We start from the raw sequence: 24,947 nt of genomic DNA on the forward strand, positions 1-24,947 counted from the left end.
CTGTTTATGTGATGAATCACATGTACTGATTCATGTATGTTGAGCCAACCTTGCATCCCAGGGATGAAGTCAACTGAATTGTGGTAACTAAGCTTTTTGATGTGCTGCTGGATTTAGTTTGCCAGTGTTTCATTGCGGGTTTTTGCATCCATGTTCATCAAGGATATTGCCTCAAATGTTCTTTGTTGGTTGTATCTCTGCCAGGTTTGTTATCAGGATGATGCTGGCCTCACAGAATAAGTTAGGGAGGAATCCCTTCTTTTCTATTTTTTAAAAATAGTTTCAGTGGAAATGGTACCAGCTCTTCTTTGTGCCTCTGGTAGAATTCAGCTGTGTATCCAAGTGGTGCTGGGCTTTTATTGGTTGGTAGGCTAGTTATTATCTTAATTTCAGAACTCATTATTTTCCTATTCAGAGATTTAGTTTTTTCCTGGTTCAGTCTTGGGAGGATGTATGTGTCCAAGAATATATCCATTTCTTCTAGATCTTCTAGTTTATGTGCGGAGAGATGTTTACAATATTCTCTGATGGTTGTCTGTATTTCTGTGGGGTCTGTGGTGGTATCTTCCTTATCATTTCTGATGGTGTTTATCTGATTCTTCTCTCTTTCCTTCTTTATTGGTCTAGCTAGTCGTCTATTTTATTAAATGTTTTCAAAATACCAGCTCCTGATTCATTGATTTTTATGAAGAGTTTGTCTCTATCTCATTCAGTTCAGCCTTGACCTTGGTTATTTCTTATCTTCTGCTAGCTTAGGGGCTTGTTTGCTCTTGGTTCTCTAGTTCTTTTAGCTGAGATGTTAGGTTGTCAACTTGAGATCCCCCAAAGCTTCTTAAGCTGATAAGCAACTTCAACAAAGTCTCAGGATATAAAATCAATGTGCAAAAATCACTAGCATTCCTATACACCAACAACAGGCAAGCAGAGAGCCAAATCATGAATGAATTCCCATTCACAATTGTTACAAAAGTAATAGAATACCTAGGAATACAGCTAACAAGGAACTTAATGGCCTCTTCAAGAACTACAAACCACTTCTCAAAGAAATCAGAGAGGACACAAACAAATGGAGAAACATTTCATGCTCATGGATAAGAAGAATCAATATCGTGAAAATGGCCATACCGCCTAAAGTAATTTATAGATTCAATGCTAGTCCCATTAAATTACCATTGACATTCTTAACAGAGTTTTAAAAAAATTTTTTTAATTCATATGGAACAACAGCAACAAAAAAGCCCAAAAAGCCAAGACAATCCTAAGGAAAAAGAACAAAGCTGGAGGCAGCATACTACCTGACTTCAAACTATGCTACAAGACTATAGTAACCAAAATAGCATGGTACTGATATAAGAATAGACACACAGACCAATGGAACAGAACAGAGAACTCAAAAATAAGACCACACACCTACAACCATCTGATCTTTGACAAACTTGACAAAAACAAGCAATGGAGAAAGGACTCCCTATTTAACAGTGGTGCTGGGATAACTGGCTAGCCATATGCAGAAAATTGAAACGGGACCCCCTTCCTCATACCATATACAAAAGTTAATCAGCCAGGAGTGGTGGCTCAAGCCTGTAATCCTAGCACTTTGGGAGGCTGAGGCAAGCGAATCACAAGGTCAAGAGATGGAGACCATCCTAGCCAACATGATGAAATCCATCACTACTAAAAATACAAAAATTAGCTGAGCGTGATGGCACGCACCTATAATCCCAGCTACTTGGGAGGCTGAGGCAAGAGAATTGCCTGAACCTAGCAGGCAGAGAATGCAGTGAACTGAGATCATACCACTGCACTCCAGCCTGGTGACAGAGCAAGATTCTGCCCAAATAAATAAATAAATAAATAAATAAATAAATAAATAACTCAAGATGGATTAAAGACTTAAATGTGAAACCCCAAACCATAAAAACCCCAGAAGAAAATCAAGGCAATACCATTCAGGACATAGGCACAAAGTTTTTATAATGAAAACACCAAAAGCAATTGCAACAAAAGCAAAAATTGTCAAATGGGATCTAATTAAACTAAAGCACTTCTGCACAGCAAAAGAAACTATCATCAGAGTGGACAGACAATCTACAGAACAGGAGACAATTTTTTGCAATCTATCCATCTCATGAAAGTCTAATATTCAAAGTCTACAAGGAACTTAAACAAATTTACAAGAAAAAAAATCCCATTAAAAAGTGGGCAAAGGACATGAACAGACACTTCTCAAAAGAAGACATACATGAGGCCAATAAACATGAAAAAAAGCTCAACATCACTGATCACTGGAGAAATGTAAATCAAAACCGTAAGATATGACCTTTAATGGTGATTATTCAAAAGTTAAAAAACAACAGATACTGATGAGGTTGCAGAAAAAAAAGGAACGCTTTTACACTCCTGGTGGGAGTGTAAATTCGTTCAACCATTGTCAAAGACAGTGTGATGATTCTTCAAAGAACTAGAGGCAGAAATACCATTGACTCAGCAATCTCATTACTGGATATATACCCAAAGGAATAGAAATCATTCTATTACAAAGATACATGCACACATATGTTCACTGCAGCACTGTACGCAATAGCAAAGACATGGAATCAACCTAAATGCCCATCAATGACAAACTGGATAAAGAAAATGTGGTACAAAGACATCATGGAATACTATGCAGCCATAAAAAAGGAACAAGATCACGTCCTTTGCAGAGACGTTGATGGAGTTGGATGCCATTATCCTCAGTGAACTAACTAACACAGGAACAGAAAACCAAATCCCACATGTTCTCATCTATGAGTGAGAGTTGAATGATGAGACTACACGGATACATGAGGAGGAACAAAACACAGCAGAGCCTGTAAGTGAGGGGTGGTGGTGGGAGGGAGAGCATCAAGAATAGCTAATGGATGCTAAGGCTTAAAACCTAGGTGATGGGATTATCTATGCAGCAAACCACCAGGGCACACATTTACCTATGTAACAAATCTATACATCCTGCACATGTGTATCCCTGAACTTAAAGGTTGAAGAAAAAAAAAGTATTGGCCTCCCTGCCAAAAAAAGCAATTTTTATTTTTTCCCATTTATTCCACATTAATTTATTTGTACACATTTTCTAGGAAACATATTTCAAAATCTATGGGTCTAAGATTCTTAGATGTAAATATCTTACTCCTTTCAAAGATTAATAGAAAATTTAGGTTCAGAAAGGGTATAGCTGTGAAATGACAAGAAGATACATTTAATGCATTACCTAACTTAAGAAAAGAAAGTATCACTCAGTCAAAAGCTTAACTTTTATTAATAAATAATAAAACCTAGAAATACCCTAAAAATCTTGGGGCAAAGTCATTTTTTTTCATGCTAAAAGAAAAGAATCATACACAGCAGGTATGGTTAAACTGCATTCTGCTGCTGTTTCCCACATCCGCAAATCTCTTCATTAACACCATTTGGCAAACAAGGAACTATAATCAGGCATGAGTCCATTTTCCCTGCAACCATGTCCCAACATTGATCATTTAAGTACTTTATTGATCATTTATGTATTTGAAAAGCAACTGTTACTTACTGATTGATACAGAAAGTAACATTTTTACTAAGCATCTGTTTAAAATTTAAGAAGTATTTTGCAATCAACAAAACAAGTAATAGACCTCCAAAACCTCCAATGCAATATAATTTTAATATAATTTTAATAATTTTAAGTAATCATATGAATATCTTATGCCACCCTGAATGCTGAAAGAAATGGATTTTACTTTTTAATTTCAAAATAACAGGTTAGCTTTAGCTACTCACACTATACAGGTCTCTTGTTTCTTCTTTCATTTTAGGGATCTCAAGAAGGAGAGCCCAGACTTCACCTCTGAGCTGGAGTGGGATTCCTTTGTAAATTCGCCTATGAAACTTATTAAAAGAAAAAGAAACTAAAGGTTACAAACTGACAAAAACTTAGACTAGTCTCTACAGTCAATCTGGTTAACATTTGTTAGCACTGTATTTTCAAAGTATCCATGGCAATTAATTAATACATTTAAACATGGCACACTGAGATACTGTCATCTCTATTTTTAGAGATTCTAACAGGGAGACACACAAAGAAGAAGAGCATAAAACAAGAAACTGTTAAAAATGCCCAATGCATTAATATGTTCTGGCCATTACAGAAGTGTCCCTTAAGTGGCATGAAAGCAGTCAGTGCTCTTTTTAAAGAGCACCTTTTTAAAGGTGTGAACATCTGATTTACACATTCCCTGATGATATATATAATTAACTTGTTAAACACTTTCTTCCTTTTATTCCACACACCTAAAAGATGCTCCAAACAGCAAAAAGGTTGCCTTGTCCCCAAAATGTCTTCATGGAATGTAGAGTGCTGTCTAACTCCTAATCTCTTTCCTACCACCTCTCAACAGTCTCTCTGGAAGATACCAAGCTTCTCCACATCTGATACCTCAGTTAATCCTATCGGCAATTTTCAGTGTTCTCTCTCTCTCAGACACTCTCATTTCCCTTCCCCCGCCCTTTCTCCTTCTTTTCTCTCCTCTTTTCAGTTCTTGCTACTACTTCAGGAAAACTTTTTTCTTTTTCTTAAATGACACTGATGCTATCTGTTAAGACAAAACCAGCAATAAATCTCCATAAAGGAAAGACATCATTTTTGAATGAAATTAGGTATAAAACATCAGTATTATCAACTCCTCCATCCTTGAAAGTGTACTGCTACGGCCCTAAGAATCTTAAAATTCAACATACCTCTATCTTCTTGTAATTAATTTTTTCCTCAAGTCTCATTATTCAAAATAACATAAAACCTATTATGGTCATCACAATATTGTGCATAGTAACACTTTGAAACTGAAAAATAGATGTCCAAACAAGGAAATAAATAAATTACATCAGAAGCCCCTCAGGTAATAATTTCTCTTACTATCATAATAATATATTTGAATGTTATGGTTCAGAAAATAAGACACCAGTTCTAATAACTGAAATATTGAAGAGCTATGATAACTAGTATACAAGGCTTTAACTTCTAATATTACACTACTTAGATTTTTTTTTTGAGACAGAATCTCGCTCTGTTGCCAGGCATGAGTGCAGTGGCACAATCTCGGCTCACTGCAACCTCCACCTTCCAGGTTCAAGCAATTCTCCTGCCTCAGTCTCCCAAGTAGCTGGGATTACAGGCACACACTACCACACTCAGCTAATTTCTGTATTTTTAGTAGAGACAAGGTTTAACCATGTTGGCCAGGCTTGTCTTGAACTCCTGACCTCGTGATCCACCCACCTCGGCCTCCCAAAGTGCTGGGATTACAGGCATGAGTCACTGTACCTGGCCACACTAGTTAGATTTTTTTAAAGCTTTAGTGACTAAGTCATAAGGCAGCCTTAAGAAACTTTGATCATGTGGTTGAAGGTGAGTGACAAAGTCGAACAACTTTTATTATAAAACAGTGAATACTGTAAAGTTGATTCAATTAAATAATGACTTAGGACATTTGCTTTTTTCTTTTGGTATAAATATAGTATGCCTCAAATTTGAAATTTCAGTAGATAGTGACTACAGTCATAGAAATTATAATCCCATGCAATCACCTTAACTGGAGAAATATATACAGAAAGGCTTCGTGTTGACTATAAAACTAGACTTGCAATATTTCCCACATGCTCGACATTTACAAACATTAACTGCGACCTGGGTGTGGCTAAAAGTAAGTGAATTTAAGACTTGTTTTCCCAAAGGAAGTTTATGATCTATACCATTTCATGATTATAGTCAACTGTGATTTCAAAGTAATATCATCCACAAAAAGTCACTTCAAATTATCTTCTAAATTCTAGAGTAAAGATGCTGTACAGCAGGCAGCTGATTTGAGTATCAGAAAGTGTAGAAATCACTGCAAATGCTAAAAGTAAAATTTTAATAGGAAAGCTGAATATGACTGACTTCAGTAGATAAAAACGAGTAAAATAATGACATTTTTAATGAGTAACATAAGAGCTCTGACACTTATTTCTTAAGCTACGTTACTTGAAAAGCCTTCAGACATTATTTTATTCCTGTTGCTCAATCCTGGACTCAATAATTGTATATAAGTTACTGTCCATCATTTATCTTAAAGTTAAATCTAGATTTAGGAAAAAAATCCATCAAATTGCTGTGATTACATTAAAAAGTAGAAAATTTGGGGGTAGAAATAAAAAATTAATGGTCTCTGTACTAGGACAGAGCTAAAATTAAAAATTAGGTACATATGGGAAAGGTTAAGAAAGAAACATTGATACAGTGTCATTATCATCACCCATGGCAACTTTTATTGAGCATTTACTATCTACAAGAAACTATTTTAAGAAACTATTTAACATCTATTGGAAACTATTTAACAACTATTTAAATAAGAAACTATTTAACTAGTTAATTTTTATTTTATCCCTTTCCTTTATGCTATTTATGGACATTTACCTCATTTAATTATACCAGCAACCCTGCAACTTTAATTATACTAACAACTCGATTTTACCAATGTAGAAAGTGAATCACAAAGAGGTTAAATAACTTGCCCAAAAGCAAACACAAGATGGTATAAAAGATGCCTCATTTTACAGTAAAAAACAAATACCATCTCCCCATGATCATGGCACATGGTTTTGCCCAAATGGACTTACTCAAATACATGGAATAGCAAACAGGAAAATATTAAGAAAGCCCCAAAAGCAGAAAGCACTAGAATAACGATAATATTAACTGCACCAAAAACTTAAAAGGAATATAAAAAGGATGTCTTTGGAATCCAAGCAGTAGAAGGTGACAAAACAAAACACGTACACAAAAATCACATATAGTAGGAAAATAATTAAATTAAAAGACCCTAAAATAAAAATGTTTTAATTATGCTGGTTGTTTTTCAAATACCTGTGCTGTTTACATGACAGACTCACTTATCACAGTTATACATCTCTCTTCACAAATTTTCAACTATCACAGGAATTTTACAAACTTTATAAAACAAAGTAGGAATTACATCCAAGCATTGATGTGCTTATTCTCCATAACAGGAGGCCAGTTCACAGTTGTTGACAATCCTTCAACTAACGAAGCAGCATTTCACCTTTTCTACAACAGTTTCATCATGTAGGCTCAGTGGGTGGTTTCCACTTAAAATGGAAGGAAACCAAGAACAGAAAAAAACTATCTGGCCTAGGTCAAAAAGTTTCATCTTCTTATTAGAAATTCAGGGACTTTCTGCCAAATCACACTATCTTCTAAAAATTACAGCTTTATTAAAGTGGCAGAATTTGTCAGTAAAAAGTGATAGCTGGTTGTCCTCAACCCCTAAATGAACATCATTCATACATTCTAAAATGATACTTGTAATAAATGCCTGCTTTGTGGCCAGTGCTTATGAGGTCCTGTGGCTACAAACATGAAAAAGATCTGTGGAACTCATAGTATAGTGGGAAGAGAAATACATAAGCAGATAATTATACCTTAAACAGACAATCATTTATAATAAAATACAGTCACATACACCAACTGCTACCAGTGCTGAGCATCATACCCTGATGGAGGAGGTCATGGTAGAGACAGACTACCCAGTGAGCCAGTATAGTAAAAGGAGAATGGTGGGCACCACACCATCTGGATCTGTGAGAGGAGTGACCAGGGAGTGGCTGGCCCTTCTACAAAAGGATACATACAATTCTAAGAGAGAACTAGAAAAGGGTTAGGGACAAAGTTGCTGGGGTGAGAGTGCCATGAACCTGCTGTGGTGGTCACTTCTTATGGGTCCAACACAGGGGCTGCCATCCTGAGCCTACCTTAGAGATAACAGAAGAAAGGAGGAAATAATCCTGTGTGAAAGGAAAGTATTTCCTTTAGAGAAAATGACCATAAACTCAATACTGAATAGGAATGTGCCAGGAAGGGAAAGTGAGGGTGGGAGCGGGGATGTGGGTAATGATGCATCCAACAGTAATAACAACAATAGTTTAAAGAACACTTTCTGATTATGTATTATGAGCTGACACTATGCATGTGTTTCTAAATTAATTTATTCATTATAATATTACTGCATCCCTAAAGAGGTAAGTACCATTATTAACATATGCATTTTACAAATGAAAAAAATTAAGACATAGAAAGGTTAGGTAACCAGCTCAAAAGAAACTGTGTTATAAGAACTCAAATTCAGTTAGTCTGAGTCTGACCTCAGAATCCATACTCTTAACAACCATGATAAATAACTTCTACATATTGAGTTTTAACAATATTGCAATATTCTAATTTCAAAAGTATCACCTTTAAGATTCTTCTATGAATTTTTTCATAGATTTGATATATAAAATCTTTCAAAAGTCTATAGTAGTCCCACAGAAACATTTAAAAATCAACTTAAAAAAAATTCAAACAAATGACTAATGTTTTCAGTACTTTTTTCTAAATCTTACTGTAGCAAACAGTGATAAGTGTACAATCCACATCATTATGACTGCCAGTGAGTAAACTTTCCAGCCTGGGAAGTCTGGCTGAGTTTTGTGCGAGCGTGCGCCGTGAAACAGAGGCTCACTCAAGCTGCTTATGGCCCTTACTGCCTCTCCATTTTCTCTAATCATCCCTGCTCCACTGGCTCCTTTGTTTCTGCCTTCAAACAGCACCAGGTCTCCCAAATCTGCAACTAAAAAAGTTTCAAACCATCCACAAGGCCCTAACGTGTTTTATAACTACATTCTACTCCCAACAGACACCAAAAGGGAAAGCTGGCATAAAAGATGGTACAGTTAAATGAGCTCTAGAGTCTGGACATTCTTTGCTTGTTGCTAACAAGCTATGTGACCTTAAGAAATTTATTTTTAAGCAATATGCCTCCATTTACCAGTCAGTAACAAAAAAAAAAAGGCTAATACAGTCTGAAAGGTCCATTCAATTATTTTAGCCAACAAAAAAACATGTATCTGGAGAAGGTACTTGGACTTTGCTACAACATAGCTTAGACGCAAGTATATCATAACCAGTTAAATCATAATGGTCTTTACTTAACAAAGATCACTTCACTTAATAGACTGTATTTTTAAAATACAGGCTGGGTACAGTAGCTCATGCCTGTAATCTCAATGCTTTTTGGAGGCTGAGGCAGGAGAATCACTTGAGGCCAGGAATTTGAGACCAGCCTGGGCAGCATAGCAAGACCCGGTCTCTACCAAAAAAAAAAAATTTAATTAGCGGGCACGGTGGTGCTTGTCTGTGGTCCCAGTTACTTGGGAGGCTGAGGCAGGACAATCACTTAAGCCCAGGAGTTGCAAGCTGTAGAGAACTCTAATTGCGCAACTGCATCCCAGCCTGAGCAACAGAGTGAGATCCTGTCTCTCTAAAAACAAACAAACAAACAAAAATTAACAATACAATACTACTGTACATAGGGAGGCAGTCACTATGAGAACAGAGGCAAAAGGAACAACTTTAATGGAAATTATTTTTCATTAAAGCTTTGGTTCTAAAAATCCAAATATTCTCTACCAGAGCTATATTTTTATTTCAAATATTTTTAGAATTTCTCTGTATTACTACTATGTAAGTAAGGAATCTGTGGAGAGAAAACATCCTTCTCCTTGAAAGACAAGAAACATGCTGTTTTTATTTTTTACTTGAATGCAATTTAAAACTAGGTGTGAACTGAAAGCAGTAATTCTTTTAGAAGGTTCATTCTGTTTCACACCAAATTGGACCATATATATCATCAAATGATTCTAGCATTATAGTTATGGGGGAGTACTTCAAAATTATACTTCAAAGAAATGGCACTGCTAAAATCTCTCTTAATGGGAACTACATTAGCCAGAGTTGCTGTCAGAATAATAGCCCAGTAGAACTGCTCATTTTTAGAGAGGCTTATATACTTTCATAGGCATATGTATACTAGAGAAGAACATAAAGCCATATAACTCTACAAATGTTTTATTAGAATGAATGTGAGATTAAAGCATAGGTGCAATGCACTGAAATCTACCCTGTAATTACCACTTGAGCAATCTTTCCACAAAGATATAAGGTAAAGTAGTTGTCAAATGTAGGCCAATCTGAGACTGCATAATATTAAACAAGAGAACAGATGTTGTAACTAATACTCTACTTTGAACCAAGTTATCTTAAAAACATTTTGAGTTCTAAACCTAATGCTAAGACAGTTAATAAAATTAACAATCCCAAATGAACTCACTCCTGATGAAAATAATGTAAGAGCCTAACTAAGGATATTTAGTATGCTCAAAAAGAAAAAGCTTATTAGTCTGAAGACACCCATGTCAAAAAGACTGCCATGGTTAAATCAATTTCATGTAATTCAAGATCCCTCTTAAAAATTCACACCACATATTAAAGACCAAATAATCCTACAGTAAAGAAAGAAATCTTGCTTAACTTTGTTTAGCTCAGGTTTTCCCAACTTTATTTAACCAGAGAGTCCCTTCCTCATTTAATCATAAGCAAGGCATACTGACTGCATATTAAGCGACTGACACTATTTTATGCTTTATATAAACTAACTTATTTAATCCTCACAACAAGCCTAATGGGGTAGGTAGTACAGCAGAAAAAAGTTAAATGCCTTTCTCAAGGTCACATGGCTGGTAAGCGGCAGAGACAGGGTTTGAACCCATGATAGTCTGCCTCTAGAATCTGCCTCTTCATCATCAGGCTATACTGCTTCAGAATATCTATTAGAGGCCAAGAAATTGATGATCCCTGGAACTCTTATTGGCAAATGTTAAGATAACGTAATTTGTATCTATACAAAAAGGGAAAATAAAGGATTACACTGAAAAAAGTGTGAGGAAATGGACAAAAATCCCAACAGTTAACTCAGTTGTGTTTTGCTGTTAAGACTAAGAAAGATTTCTTTTTTTCCATTAAAATTTTTTTATTGTTCAGTCTTCCTTCAAGAAATTAATAGGCATAGTTAACATTTACTAAATGCTTATTCTATGTAAGGTACAATGCTAAGTACTTTACATGCATTAAATCATGAAATCTTTGTCCCTTTGAAGTGGGATGAAATGGGACACAGTTACCTCCACTCTGCAGATAAGGAAACTGAGGCTTAGATGTCAGTGGTTCTCAAAGTATGGTCCATGAAATCAAAACCACTTTCATAATTAAACTTGTTTTTTTTAACAGTGTTAACTTTTGCACTGATAATTAAAAAAAGCTATAGTGGTAAAACGACTGGCTCCTGGCACAAATCAAGGCAGCAGTAGTACTGTAGTGTGGCATCAGTGATTCCTCACTCAGTGTTTTAAAAAGTCAGTTTAACTTAAGAATGCCCTTGATGCAGTAGTAAAAAGTGTTGACTTTATTAAAGTATCGGTCTTCGATGGAGGTCTTATTACCATACTGAGTAGTGATGAAATGGGAAGTGCATACAGAGCTCTGTGCAGCACAACCAAGTGCAACAACTGTCTCAAGAAAAAGCGCTTCAATGACAAAATTGTTTGAATTATGAACATTTTCATAAAACACTGTTATTACTTGAAAGAATAACTAAGCAACTGTCACTCAAGCATTGAGTATTTGGCAGACATTTTCTCAAATTTATCTTAAGTGAGCCTGTCACCTACTTGAAGGAAGATAATTGATACAGTATTTATTGCCACTGATAATATTTGACCTTTCAAGTAAAACTTCAAACTTTGGAAAACTTCTATCACCAGGAGCTTGACATCTTCCCAATGTTTAAAGGCTTTTCTGATGAAACTGGTAGTGATGTTAATGTAGTATGTATTTTTCTCTAATTAATTTAGCACAAACTCAAAGCAATGCAAAAAGATTTAAGGGGAGGTTTGCTAGAAGTTTTTGAAAAAGGAGATCGCTCCTGCTTTAGGGAATGCTTTCAGAGGCCAACCCTGTCTCTCTTTCTGAGCAGTATTACCCGTGGATCTAAAGCCTGGAACTACTCCCATGATTCTGACCTCAAAGGGAAGCCAACATCAAGATGGAGCTGACAGTGCAGAAGGCAAAGAAGAGATGGAAGAAACTATGGCACAGGCAACTTAATTAAGCAGTGAATTAAATCACTCCTGAAACCCATACTACCTCCGGACCATCCAGTACAGACTCTTAAATGTTGAAACCAATTTGAATCGGGTATTACGTTACTTACAACATAAAAACTTCTAATTTGAGGCATACTGCTAGATTAAACTAAAATTTCAAAAACAAATATGAATGTAATACTCTTATAATTAAAGAAAAACTTCTACTGGAAAAATCCATATTGAGTTTATATAGTTTCATATGGAAATAACATTATTTTAAATTACCTTTTCAGTGTTCTTGTATTTTTCCCATCCTTTCAGCATTTTCAGCCATTTGGTAGTTCTTTCAATTTCCAGGTGCTTTTGCTAAAATAAAATTGATATTCATTGTTACTGCTGTTCATTTCTTTACTTACAAATTATAAAAAACTTAAAAGAAAATGCTGCTTAAAAAAAGGACTACTAAAAAAAGTTATGCTATATTAGGTAGCAGATATCCTATCTAACTTTTAAAAAGCTGGATAATATCAGAACTGTATCAATAGTAGTCCATATCTAAAGTTAAGATTAACAGGAAATGCTCTATCTAGGTAAAAGGATAAAGATATTATTTAAATTTTCCAAGACTTTCAAAGTAACCAAAAATCTTGTGTATTCTACAAATTTAAACAAAAGGAAAATTTTTAAATATTTTGAAATATTTTACAAAGCAACAAAAACACAACTTCAAAATTTAATTCTCTTTTCATTTTACTAAATTCTAGTATATTGATGTTTTTGGAAAGAGTTGGTTTTTTAAAGAAAAAGTGGCTGTTTATTTATTTATAGAAAGATTAATGTATAACTAGCCCTATGCTAGAGGAAATTATTTAAAAAATAATAAACAATAGTTGCTGCCCTAAGGAAATCTGACCAGGTGCTAACAACAACAGACAATGGACACACTGTGTTGTGGGCGGCACGGCCATGGCAGAAGGGGCAGTCAAATCCACCCAGGCATGCCAGAGAAAATGAGCTCAAAATGAGGAAAAGGGAGATTATTAGGGTTTTCATCAAATGCAATTGTGGGAAAGAATGTTCTAGGCAGCCATGAGAATGCATGTATTTGAGACAGCAGGGGCTGACAGCAGCTCCAAAGGGTTTACAAAAGCAGCAGGACATCAGGCTGCCAAATTTGGCAGAGGTCTCTTGCATGCCCACTAAAGTGACATGGGGGAGCAGGGCTGGGGAATGGGTGGGGAAAGTGAGAGGGAAAATGCTCGCTCTTTACTTCTTTGATTTCCAGGAGGAGTAATATTTTTTCCTAAGTACCTGCACCTTTGAGTGTAGCACGTATCTGAATAAAAAGCAATGGAAATACAAGTCTACACAGAAAGAAAACCATACTGAGGATACATTTTATGCTCAAAGATGCAAGCTCACTACAATCCCACAAGATAGGTGTGATCATCACCATTTTACAATGAGGAAACAGAGGCATAAAGAGCTTAAGAGACTTGCCCCAAGTCACCCCTCTCGTAAGTGGTAGAAGATGGATTCGAAGCCAGGCAGCCTGGCTCAAAGATGTACACTCTAAGCCACCACATCTCTGGCTCCCATCCTGTCCTCTGTTCTAGTTCAGGCAATCACGGTTCCTGGATGGAAGCAGCAGCTCCCTACTGTCTGCGATCCAGCCTCAAACAGGCAGGCATTATGCTGGCAGATGGCATATATGCCTAACTACCAATATTTTTAGACCTAAAAGAAGCATAAAATTCCAAAGAAAATCCTGAACTTAGGAACAGTATCTCACCAATGAGAAAATTTTTAATCAAATTTCATTTTTAAGCATATTCTTAAAACTCTTAAATTACTTAAATCTTTTTAAAATTTTCTATGAGTTTCTCATAATAAAAGATGAGCACTCATGAGCAAAAGATATTCTGTTATAATTCACGTTTTTCAAAAGGCTAAGCATATTTCTCACTAGATTATTAGTGATAAAATGTTACAGATGGTTCCAGAAATATGTTTAATTTTAAAACTCAGTGGGGCACTGAAATCTAATTAATGTTTCTGCTAAATGTGACTTTAGAGAAGGCCAGGCTGTGAAAAATTAAGATTGATCTAAATTGCCATTTGCTATTTTCTGTTCTTCTGTACTTTCTCCCCTGACTTCTTCAAAGCATAATCCTTTTTTCTACCAACAGGAAAACACCAAATAATTTAAGCCAACCCAAGAGTATAATAACATACACTTTGCCAGGAACAACCCTGCTGAGATCTAGCAGGTCTCTTGCTATCTTTCATTTTTATGACCATGAATTATCAATGAATCACTTTAGGAAGTAGTCATTTTTTTTAAAGGCACACTTTCACAATCTAATGCTTATCATACATACAGATTATTTTAAATGCTACACATTCCCACACTGCAAGAACAAAACACACACACACACACACACACACACACACACACAGATATACCTTGGGAAGCTACAGGATCTTAAAATTATAATCAGTAATTCAATCTAGTTTAAGTTTTAACTCCATAATGCTGTCAGTTCAACAATATGAAACTTCAATGCACATGAAAGTCTTCTTCCCCCACTCATGAATCTAAAATTCATAGATGAAATATATTTTCTCACTAAAGATGCTGAAGCTAACTATTCTAGCAACTATTTTGAAGAAGTAACTGAAGACATACTCATATCTGACAAATGTGAACTTAAGTGCCCTAGAAAAATAAGCTAAGAAATGTCATTTTGCCATAGATGCAACCACACCAAGACAAAACTAGACTATAACAGTGTATTAGAAACTCTACTTGAAGTTCAACAGAGACTTTGACATACCTGAAACTATTTTTCCAAACATGTTGCTAGTACCCTTCTGTCCCTGACATGAACTAACAACATCACTACCCACTAAGTCCTCCTTTTCTCTCACTTCCCACTCCCGAATCACACGCTGCTGGGCCCATGTTCTGTCTCACGCTTCCATCCTGTCCTCTGCCCTAGTTCAGGCAATCAGAGTTCCTGGATGAAAGCAGAAGCTCCCTGCTGATCCCTGTCTTCACTCCAGCCTCCACATTGCTACCACAACTCTTTACACATGTCCCAGTTGAGACGCCTTCGATGGCTACCCATTTTCCAGAAGTAAAGTTCAAATTTCTTAGCATAGCACACATGAGCAGCCTTTCAGAATGTGACCCAATTCAACTTCTAGTTCTACCTCCTGCTACTTCTGTGATCTAGCCACCCTGAACTATCTGTCATTCCCATACACAATGCATTTTCAGCCTTTGTGACAAATGTTTGCTATTTGTCTGCCTGTGATGTTTTCTCACCATCATTTGGTAAAATCCTATGCACCCTCTCAAGACCTAGGTCCAATGTCCAAGGCCTGAAACCTTTCCTAGTTGCCTCTATGTTCCAAGCAATACCAACTGTTCCCTTACCATGCTATGGCATGCATTCAAGACCCAGATAACCTGGGTTCAAATCTGAGTTCTGTCCCATACTGTTTCATTTGGAGCAAACTACTTAACCTTTCTGTCTCACCTACAAAATGAGAATCATTTTGATCATTGTTACAGCACCTAACACCTGTGTTCTAGCTGGCCTAAATGTCCAAATTATATTATCAAAGTATGAACTCCCTGACTATAGAGACTGTATATATTCATGTTTTTATCACCTAAAACAGTGGTTGTTAAATAAGAAAAGTTAAACATTTAAAAATTAAACAGAATTTACATAAGAAAAAACAACTGAACAACACTATGAAGGAATTCATAACATTCTGTGGTCTCAAGGTGGAGAGGCGAGAAGTAGAATAAATATGAACAGACAGACTGAAACCAGAATGTTATTTCTGATAGCAACATGATCACTATAATATGGAAGTAACCAGAAGTTAATAATATCCCGTATGTGGCAGAACGATGGAAATGGAATTATTCTATCACGCGGGTAACACTCCTCAAAGTGCTGCCAAAAGCAGAGCTGCTGATGTTAGCAGCCCATGGGAAACTGATATTAAATAATTCTGCTGGCTTCATACACAAACATCTTACTTCTCTCGATTTGTATCTTGAAGTATTGCAAACCTACAGAAAAGTTGACAGAATAGCATGTCATATACTTATAAATGCTTCATGAGATTCGTGGATTATTATCCTTTTGCCAGATTTCATTTATATGGTTTGGGTTTTTAGGGGGAACTGATCATTAGAAAATCACGACATGAATAGTTCATCCCTAAAGATTTCAAGTATGTAACACCTAAGAACAAAAACACATTCTCCTACATGATTACAGTACCATTATACCCAAGAAATTTAAAATGGATTATTACCTCAAAAACAGGCCATACACCAAATTCCCCACTTGCCCCAAGACCGTTCTTTATAGCTGGTTTTTTCTGTACTGTGGGCGACTCGGAATCCCATCATGCATCCTGCATTGCCTTTGCTGGCATGTCTCTTGCAGTGCCCTGGCCTTTGTCTTTGATGACACTGACGTTTTGAAGAGTCCAGGCCATACTGTTTGGCTTTGTGTGATTGGCTCCTCTGGATTTCAGCAGGATTATCACCCAATGACGTTGTCTTTCCCACCACATCATAACAGATGCACATGATGCCAATCTGTATCACTACCAGTGATGATGCTACAGGTTCCTCATTCAGTAAAGGTTAGTATTTGCCCAATTTTTCCATTAGTAGAGAAATTCCCTTTTGTAACTAATGAATAATCCATGTGATATGCTTTGAGACAGTATGCAGATGATGCTCCTTAACAACTCTACCCAATGGTCTCATCATCCACTGATGGTCCCTGCCTGAATCAATGATGACTGTGATGGTGGTAAAATGGTGTTTGGAATCATTCCTTCTACATTATTAACTTTGGACATTAAAAAGATTTTCTTTTCTAGCTCCACCTCCTTTTAATATCACTAAAGTCTAAAGAATTATTTGATTCAATGTATTATAATCCATTATCATCATTATTCTTTTTGAACTCCAAACTGTCCCCTGGGAGCTGGTTAGACTACCTCCCAACTGAGAAGCAATTTCTCCCCTTCAAATGTGTCCTTTTGATATGCCCTATTCATCTTTATCATTTCTTAGTGTTCTGGTACAAAATGATTCTGGCCCAGCTTATACTCTCCCTATCCCAACCTAGAATCAGCCATCGCTTTAAGAACCTGTGATTCCCTTTAGTGGAGAGGATGTTCAAAACTAAATTTTGGGCACTACATGTGCTTCTCACCAATGAAAATTTTAAAATTGTATAGAAGACCTGGACATAAGAAAATCCTACTTCTCTCAGAATATCAGAGCAACATACAGCCAAGGAAAATAATGCAGAGGTCATCACCTCCACCTTATACTCCCTTTGCCAGCTCTCCATTATAGCTACTGGCTAAGAAAATGGTGCATTGCTGTATTGGTGCATTGCTGTATACCTTTCTTCCCTTGAGCTGTTTTCAGGGAAGGGCTAAACTTCTGTTTAAAGTGTTTAATACTCTACTGTCTTAAATGGATGTTGCCTCTAAGTCAGAACTGGCCTCTCCTAATGGGGCAAGGAAGGTGGAAAGATTAAAACTGGAACCAGTATCTTCTTTGTTGCCTCTCAACCTCCAGAGATCTAAGGCTGTATTTTCAACTCGGAAAAGGACCAGCTGAACAGCAAGCATTCAATAATGGTTTGTTGAATCATCTATATAGCTTTGTCTGCTATCTGGTCCAAGGCCCTTTCAGCTATTAACAAGGCTAATAATTCAGATAGTAAAGGCTAGACACATACACAATGCATGGATGGATATTACATAGCCTTCTCTTGTAGAATAAGAAATCTTAGGTTTTGTTCAGATTCAAGTCTTCAGATGCTTTTATGGCTCTATTTGAACATTGGTGTGTATTGTGATATAATAACTATACGATCTCTGCCCGCAGTTCCCTTGGAGGTCGTGGGAACCTCTAATTTATAGCCCCTCCCAGGTAATAACATGGGGCTTTCAACTGGCTTCTGATGTGACAGGCAATCTTATGGAAGTGAGTTCTTAACCTGTCAAGTCTGCACCTACTCTGGTTAGTGTCAGAATTGAGTTAAATTATAGAAAATCCAGTTAGTGTCAACTTAGGGAAAAACCAACACACATCTTGGTAACCAGAAGTATTCTGTGCTGTGTCAACTATGAGAGTAGGAGAAACGGTTTGGTTTTTCCCTATCTTAAGGTTTTTCATTTCAGTTAGGACTCGTGAGTGAAGACGAAGCTGATGGGAGTCAGGCATACCTAGACCTCACCAGCAGAGGTCAGAAGACGACAAGAAGTACTAAAAGAAATGTGTGTTTTTCCAGAAAACCCTGGATTGGAAAAGTCTATCGGTCATGTATCTTGAATAAGATTTCATACGACATTAAATTAAGATATATTTTTTAAAGATATAAATAAGTTCCAATATTCTATATACCATGCAGAAGACTGCACTACATGAAGGGATAGTGGAATCTATGAAAATTCATAGTTTTACATATCTGTTCCTCCTTACTAAAATCATCAATAAGCTCAAAGAAACAATATAATCCATTGTTAATACTTTTCTCTACAGTGTAAATATAACATTTGTTTATGTGCTTAAGTGCCTGTTTGGGGGAAACCAAAGCACTTAATAAACACCAACACTAATCTTCTTAGGACGGTACTGTATACTGCTCTCCCTGTTTCAAACAGAGAGCTGCCTTATGTAAAATAATACATTGGCAAAGCTGGAAGGAAAGCTATGATTACCTGACTAAGCATTAGTGTACAAGTCTTCCTCGATGGATATAAGAGCATGCTTTAAGTGTATGCTCTGTAAAGATTGCAGACCAGCAAGGCTATCATTTCTAGATTTTATTCCATTTTAAAAATGTAAACTTTTTAAAATTAGTTTCCTGGAAATGGGAGAACTTGGGTACTAGACTAAGCAATCACCATATAACATAAGAACTTAAACCAGAAGAACTTGGAGAAAATCTTGATAAACTAAGAGGCTTCCAGCTATTAGACTGTTTTGCATGTGGCTAAGTTCTCATTCCACTTTAAAGAAATCAAAACTATAAAAGGCAGGTCATGCAATATGAGTGCAGTTTCCATATAAAAGGCCTTAGGGAAACCCAATCAACAGCCTCAGAATCCTGTCCCCACCCCCGAATAAAAGATTGACAAATGAATATAAGTTATATCTTAATTTAAAATAAATTACTAAGGTATGCATAGATCATTTTTTAGTGAAGCCCCATTAAATTAAACTCTTTGGAGAAAACAATTATAAGCCTAATTGCATTGAGTTAGAGGTCATTTATTGTACAGGGAGGACTTTTAAAAAACTAGTAAAAATTTTTAAAAAAACAACATTCCCAAGAATGCATCATCCTCCTTGTGTCTGATATTTCTTCTTTTCTTCACTGCCCCACTTCTTCACTGGTCTGAAGGCTTTCGAATTTTCTGGACCAGGAAATTACAAAAGTCAGGAGGCGAGTATTGGAGAGGGAAGTCAATACTGGATTGCCAGATTTTCGTTTTGCCAAATGTGGGTATCTTTTGTTAAAGATATCTTCCAACTCTTCCCGATTTCTCAAATAAAAGGCACTGTAACACTTGAAAGGACAATCTCTACCTTTATGTGAATATATTTAATTTTACAAAGAATTCATTACATTCTTTGGGCTCTCATTCAGCCCAAAAGAGAGATCATAGTCAGAGGGTGGGAACAAATCCTTATGTTCCCATTCAAGGTGAACTGCCACAAAGTTCACAGACAAAGCATGTACCAAGTTCTCACCATTACTCATTACTTCCTTCTCAGTCATTCCTCAGCTACAAAGAATCTGCCTTTCCCCTCCACCTGCACTACCATTGCATTTCATTAACACTATGCCCCCACCAAGCTGCCAGTCATCTCCTACCTGTTGCCATACTTGACCTTCCTGTAGTCGTTGAATGTGAGCTTCTCCAAGGCAGACACTATGTCTTATCTAATCCTAGCATCCTATACAGAACAAGGCCAGTGCTTAATACATAGTTGCTCTTCAGTAATGCAGATATTAAAAGAAAGATATTCATTTGCAGAAACCTCTAGGTTACTGAGAATCAGGCAGTCACAAGAGAATTCAACTGCAGCTCTGCCTACAGGGTTCTCGATATACCTAAGATGTTAATTTCATCTACATCTGAAAGTTTTGCTACAGTTTTGATTTTCAGAAATAATTGATCTCTGGAAGATTTTCTAACATATTTTTCAAATGCCAGTTCCAATTTCACCTTCATTATCTGAAATTCAGCCCCTCATGCTCATCAAACATACATGAACTGATAATAATCCCAGTCAATACCCCCATTTTCATTCTACAGTTCATTTTTTGGTACAGAAAAAGTGGGGAGGAGAGGGAGATTTCGAGCAACCTTAAGACATCCTGTCAGTACTTCTCACGCGTGCCTAGGTGTGGCGCCAGCTCCTTGCTATGTATAACGAGGAAAGATTATAAAATGTTGACAACTTTACTAAGTAACACTTCTCTAAGTACTTAAAATACTAAAATACTGACCCATAGAAAATGGTTTTGGTAGTTGTAAGAAATTTACTAAAATCTCATGGAACAGACACGTTTCAAAGAGCTGCTGGTCTAGAATAGGGCTTTATAAGCCACAAGGTGCCTGAGAACCACTTGTGAAGCTTTCAAAAATTACCTACCAAGAGTCTCCTCCCAGAGAGGCTGATTTCACAGACAGAGGTGGGGCCTGGATAGCTGTGCTCTCAAAGCTTCTCTGTTCTGAAGCTCACCTAGACTGGGACTTGCCAGTCTAGAATGCAGTCTTTCAAGGATCTATCAGAATCTCCTAAAATCTCCTAAAATTATTTCATCATTAATTACTATCTTACAGTGACATAATAAGGTGCAAGTTCTAACAATGACTGTACCATTTTCGTAGAATATGGCACTCAAAATCACAAAAGTGGTCAATTTTATTCCTCTAATAAAGGCAATTCACCAGTAACTGGAAATAAATCAAGAGTGGGACTTACCCGTTCCACAGCTGCATTATGATCTGGGAGCTCCTCCTCACTGCAAAGGAAAAATAGTAATAATATGAAATTGTTGAAATCAAAGCAAACTTTTCAAAATGTATATACTTATAGCTACATATGATATATAATATTTATTTGTCATCCCAAGATTTACATAAGCTTCCATTCACTGAAGCCCCATCTTCAAAATCCAGATCTACACTGTCAAATACGGTAGCCACAAGCCATATTTAATTAATAAAAAGCATCTAGTTAACATTATAATTTAATTTAGTTTAACACTGAGTTACTCAGTCTCACTAGTCACAGTTCAAGTGCACGAATGTCACGTAGCTAGAAGCTACCATATTGAGCGGTACAGATATGGAACATTTCCATCACTGCAGAAAGCTCCACTGGACAACACTGCTCCAGACTAGGAGTTAGCAAACTTCTTCTATCAAGATAAATATTTAAATAGTAAATATTTGAGGCTTTCTGGGCCATACCATCTTTTCACAACTATTCAGCTCCGATGCTGTAGTACAAAAGCAACCACAGACACGATGTAAATCAAGTGTGGCTCTGTTCCCACAAAACCTTTATTAAAATAGGTGGTGAGCTGGATCTGGTCCACAGGCCACAGCTTGCCGCCCTCTGCTTTAGACCACCACCTCCACTGTTGGTTCAAACTATGGCCTATAATCAATGATCATTTTAAAAATTAGCATAAGGAAAAAACGGCCTCCAACAGACTTGTGAATTCAAAGAGAAAACTTTATTCAGTACAATAAAGAATGCTAGGCTGGGCGCAGTGGCTCACACTTGTAATCCCAACACTTTGAGAGGCTGAGGTAGGTGAATCACCTGAGGTCAGGAGTTCGAGTCCAGCCTGGCTAACATGGTGAAACCCCATTTCTACTAAAAATACAAAAATAAGCTGGGTGTGATGGTGGGTGCCTGTAATCCCAGCTATCTGGGAGGCTGAGACATGAGAATCACTTGAACCTGGGAGGCAGAGGTTGCAGTGAGCCGAGATCACACTACTACTGCATTCCAGCCTAGGCAAGAAGAACGAAGCTCCGTCTCAAAAAAAAAAAAGTATGCTTCACTATTAAAATTTCAACAGATTATTTTTTAAGTGTACCCTAGAAGATCAAATTCATTTCTGATAACAGTATATTTGTAACATCATCTCTAATACAAAATATTATGAGATTCTTGTATTAACTGTCAATAATATAAAAACAACATGCTATCCATAAACAAAGCTATGCACTTTGAGTAGCTTTCTCAGTAGTATGTTTTGGCAACAATATGTTCATAGTCTTGCCTTAGTTTCTCTTGAGATCAAATAATATGCCACCTTGAAGAGCATGATAGAGTGGTGTTCACCAGTTTGGTCTTTTCAAAGGCATTCTTTTTCTACTCTGAGGAGTCCTTAGGTGAACCATTACTACAGCAAAAAAACTAACAAAAAAATAATAGCCAAAGGAGATCTACGAGAGTCCAAATCTCTCATTTCACAGATAATAAAACTAACATTTTCACTTAGTCATTCAGCCTAACAGAGAGATGTTTAGCACTAATTCAGTGGGTTCAACTTCAGACAGACAAGATCTTAGATTGTGCCAGGAGTATATGAAGAAAAGGGATGAAGGTTGAGAAAACAATTCACAAGAAGAAAATGATTAAAAATAAAAAGTCTTCAGACCTCACAGATGGATGATAGAGCAAGTATGTGGTCCAGCTTTCCTACACAGATTTTCTGGCATGATTTCTCCATGTCTAAAACTTTTCATGGAGAATCTGCTGTGTGCATACCAATCTCCACAGAGCTTTTCCTCCTCAAGTCTCTATGCTGGCATATGCTAACTTTCACAGCCTTCCGAGGACAACGCCGCTGCCGCTTACCAAGAGCTCCCTGTAATGCCCAGAATATGCACATTGCTACGCTGGAGCTCAGTAAATGCTGCTGAATGAAGATATGAACAGGAAGAAGAACACATGCCTGTAGGCATGGATACATGCTTACCTTGCCTCCTAAATATCCTTCAAGTGGAAGAGAAAAAAGGACCACAATCTGGGCAAATGCAGAGAATTCCTTTAGGTCAGCAAACTATGGCCCATAGGCCAAATCCGGCCCACTGTGTGTTTTTTTAAATAAAGTTTTAATGGAACACTGACACACTCTGTCATGGGTGTATTGTTTCTGGTTTTCATGCTGCAACAGCAGAGTTAAGCAGTTGTGACAAAGATCGTATAACCTACAAAGCCAAAGATCCTTCATATCTGGCTCTTTACAGAAAATGTTTGCCTACCTCTGCTTTAGAGATCAAGGGCTTAAAAGCACTTAAAGGATGCTTTAACAAAACACTAAGGCGATAGCAAGTACCTATACCTCACAGAAATACAGTAAGGGAAAACCATAAAACAGTCACCTCTGGAAAGAGAGACCGTAACTGGATACACTGTTCACCTACTCTTAAACTTTGAAAGTATTACTAATTAGAGTTTACATGCCTACAACCTCTCAACAGCTAGGTGGAATATTTATATTAACTACAGGATGAAATTTCATTTGGAAACTTAAAAGTTAACTTGTTAAAATTAATAAGATAACATTAATGTTAACCAAATTCTATTTTCGTTTTTAAAGTAAATTTTATCTAAGTTTAAATTTATCCCCATCAAAATTTACAGGGTTGGTAGAAAGAGTTTTTCAAGCCCTTGTAATGAAAATGATATTCTCTAAAAACAAACACACCTTTATTCTGCATATCATATATAGTCATGTTACACAGTCATAGTAAACTACAGAGAGTCTGCTAACTTTTACAAGTATACACATTTTGATAAGTAGCTGAAAATCTGAAGCTTGGTATTACTTTTATCTTCTTTATTTCTGGTATGACTTCCTTCTAATTCTGCTATTAATAATTTCTGACCTAAACACATTATCTACCCTCATCCAAATACCAAACATTCTTTGTTAAGCAGACCAGCAGTGACTATTTTTGATTAAAATGTCAAAGTTCTCCAACTTCTTCCTTAAACAAGCTCTGTTTCTCCATTCTCCAGCTACAACTCCATCACGGCACACACTGGGGAGAATGCTGCACTGCTGAGTACTAAACAAAGAGGTTGCTCATCTAGCAGAGCCCAGTTGGTTTGGCAACAGCTTTCATATTTATTGTGTAACCTATTCCAAAACCAAGTTGTTCTATATTTGTTAATTACTGTCACTCCACATATCATAACAGGTAATTTAAGTTTCTAAAACTGTAATTAGATATAAACTCAGACAACAAAGGTTACAAAGCTATTTTTGCCATTTTATTATATTAACATTGACTCTTAAAACACAATTTCACTGCAAAACCAATCAAAAATTACGAGCAACAAAGACAGTAGAAAGAAATGTTCTTTTAATCAAGGTATGACAGGGAGTAATACCCAAATGCTTACACTGAGTGATTTTATTCAACAGTGCATAAAACTCCAGTCTATGGTGACAAGCAATAAAAACCACTAGTAACAACGTCTGGAGAAAATGTTTTACTTAAATTACTCATTGTAACAAAAATCACTGATTTTGGTGAAATTTATTAAAGCCTAATATTACCCTAATATCCATTTATATGCCTCATTATTTTCATTTGTGTTGCCTGTTTTAGGACTGCATCATGGAGTAAATAAAATTAGTGTGATAGTATGAGAACTAGTACCAATCTGCTGCAATTTCAAAAAAGCAGTGGAGCTTAGCTATCTTAGTACGTATCTAAACAGCAGTGTTCATTTCAAACAGCATCTTCTCTTTAGGTATCCTTTTTCCCCTTTAACTTTCTTTCTAGACATTTCAAAGCACTTGTTC

At 36.5% G+C, this 24,947-nt stretch overlaps 1 protein-coding gene across 4 annotated transcripts in view; it reads right to left on the bottom strand.

Annotated features, from left to right (window-relative positions):
- The window catches only part of USP6NL (USP6 N-terminal like), a 150,846-nt gene that overhangs the window by 35,411 nt on the left and 90,488 nt on the right, over positions 1 to 24,947 (bottom strand). For all 4 annotated transcript variants that reach the window (XM_021670621.2, XM_064369080.1, XM_012443446.3 and 1 more), the window contains 3 exons: positions 21,092 to 21,131; positions 12,319 to 12,399; positions 3,799 to 3,906 (listed from right to left, as the gene is read on the bottom strand). In XM_021670621.2, coding sequence (XP_021526296.1) covers positions 3,799 to 3,906; positions 12,319 to 12,399; positions 21,092 to 21,131 — 229 coding nt within the window. The remainder of the gene's footprint in view (positions 1 to 3,798; positions 3,907 to 12,318; positions 12,400 to 21,091; positions 21,132 to 24,947) is intronic.

This window comes from Aotus nancymaae, unplaced genomic scaffold, assembly GCF_030222135.1.
Source record: "Aotus nancymaae isolate 86718 unplaced genomic scaffold, 86718_ANA_hifiasm-v0.15.2.pri h1tg000083l, whole genome shotgun sequence".
In the NCBI taxonomy this organism is placed as follows: domain Eukaryota; kingdom Metazoa; phylum Chordata; class Mammalia; order Primates; family Aotidae; genus Aotus; species Aotus nancymaae.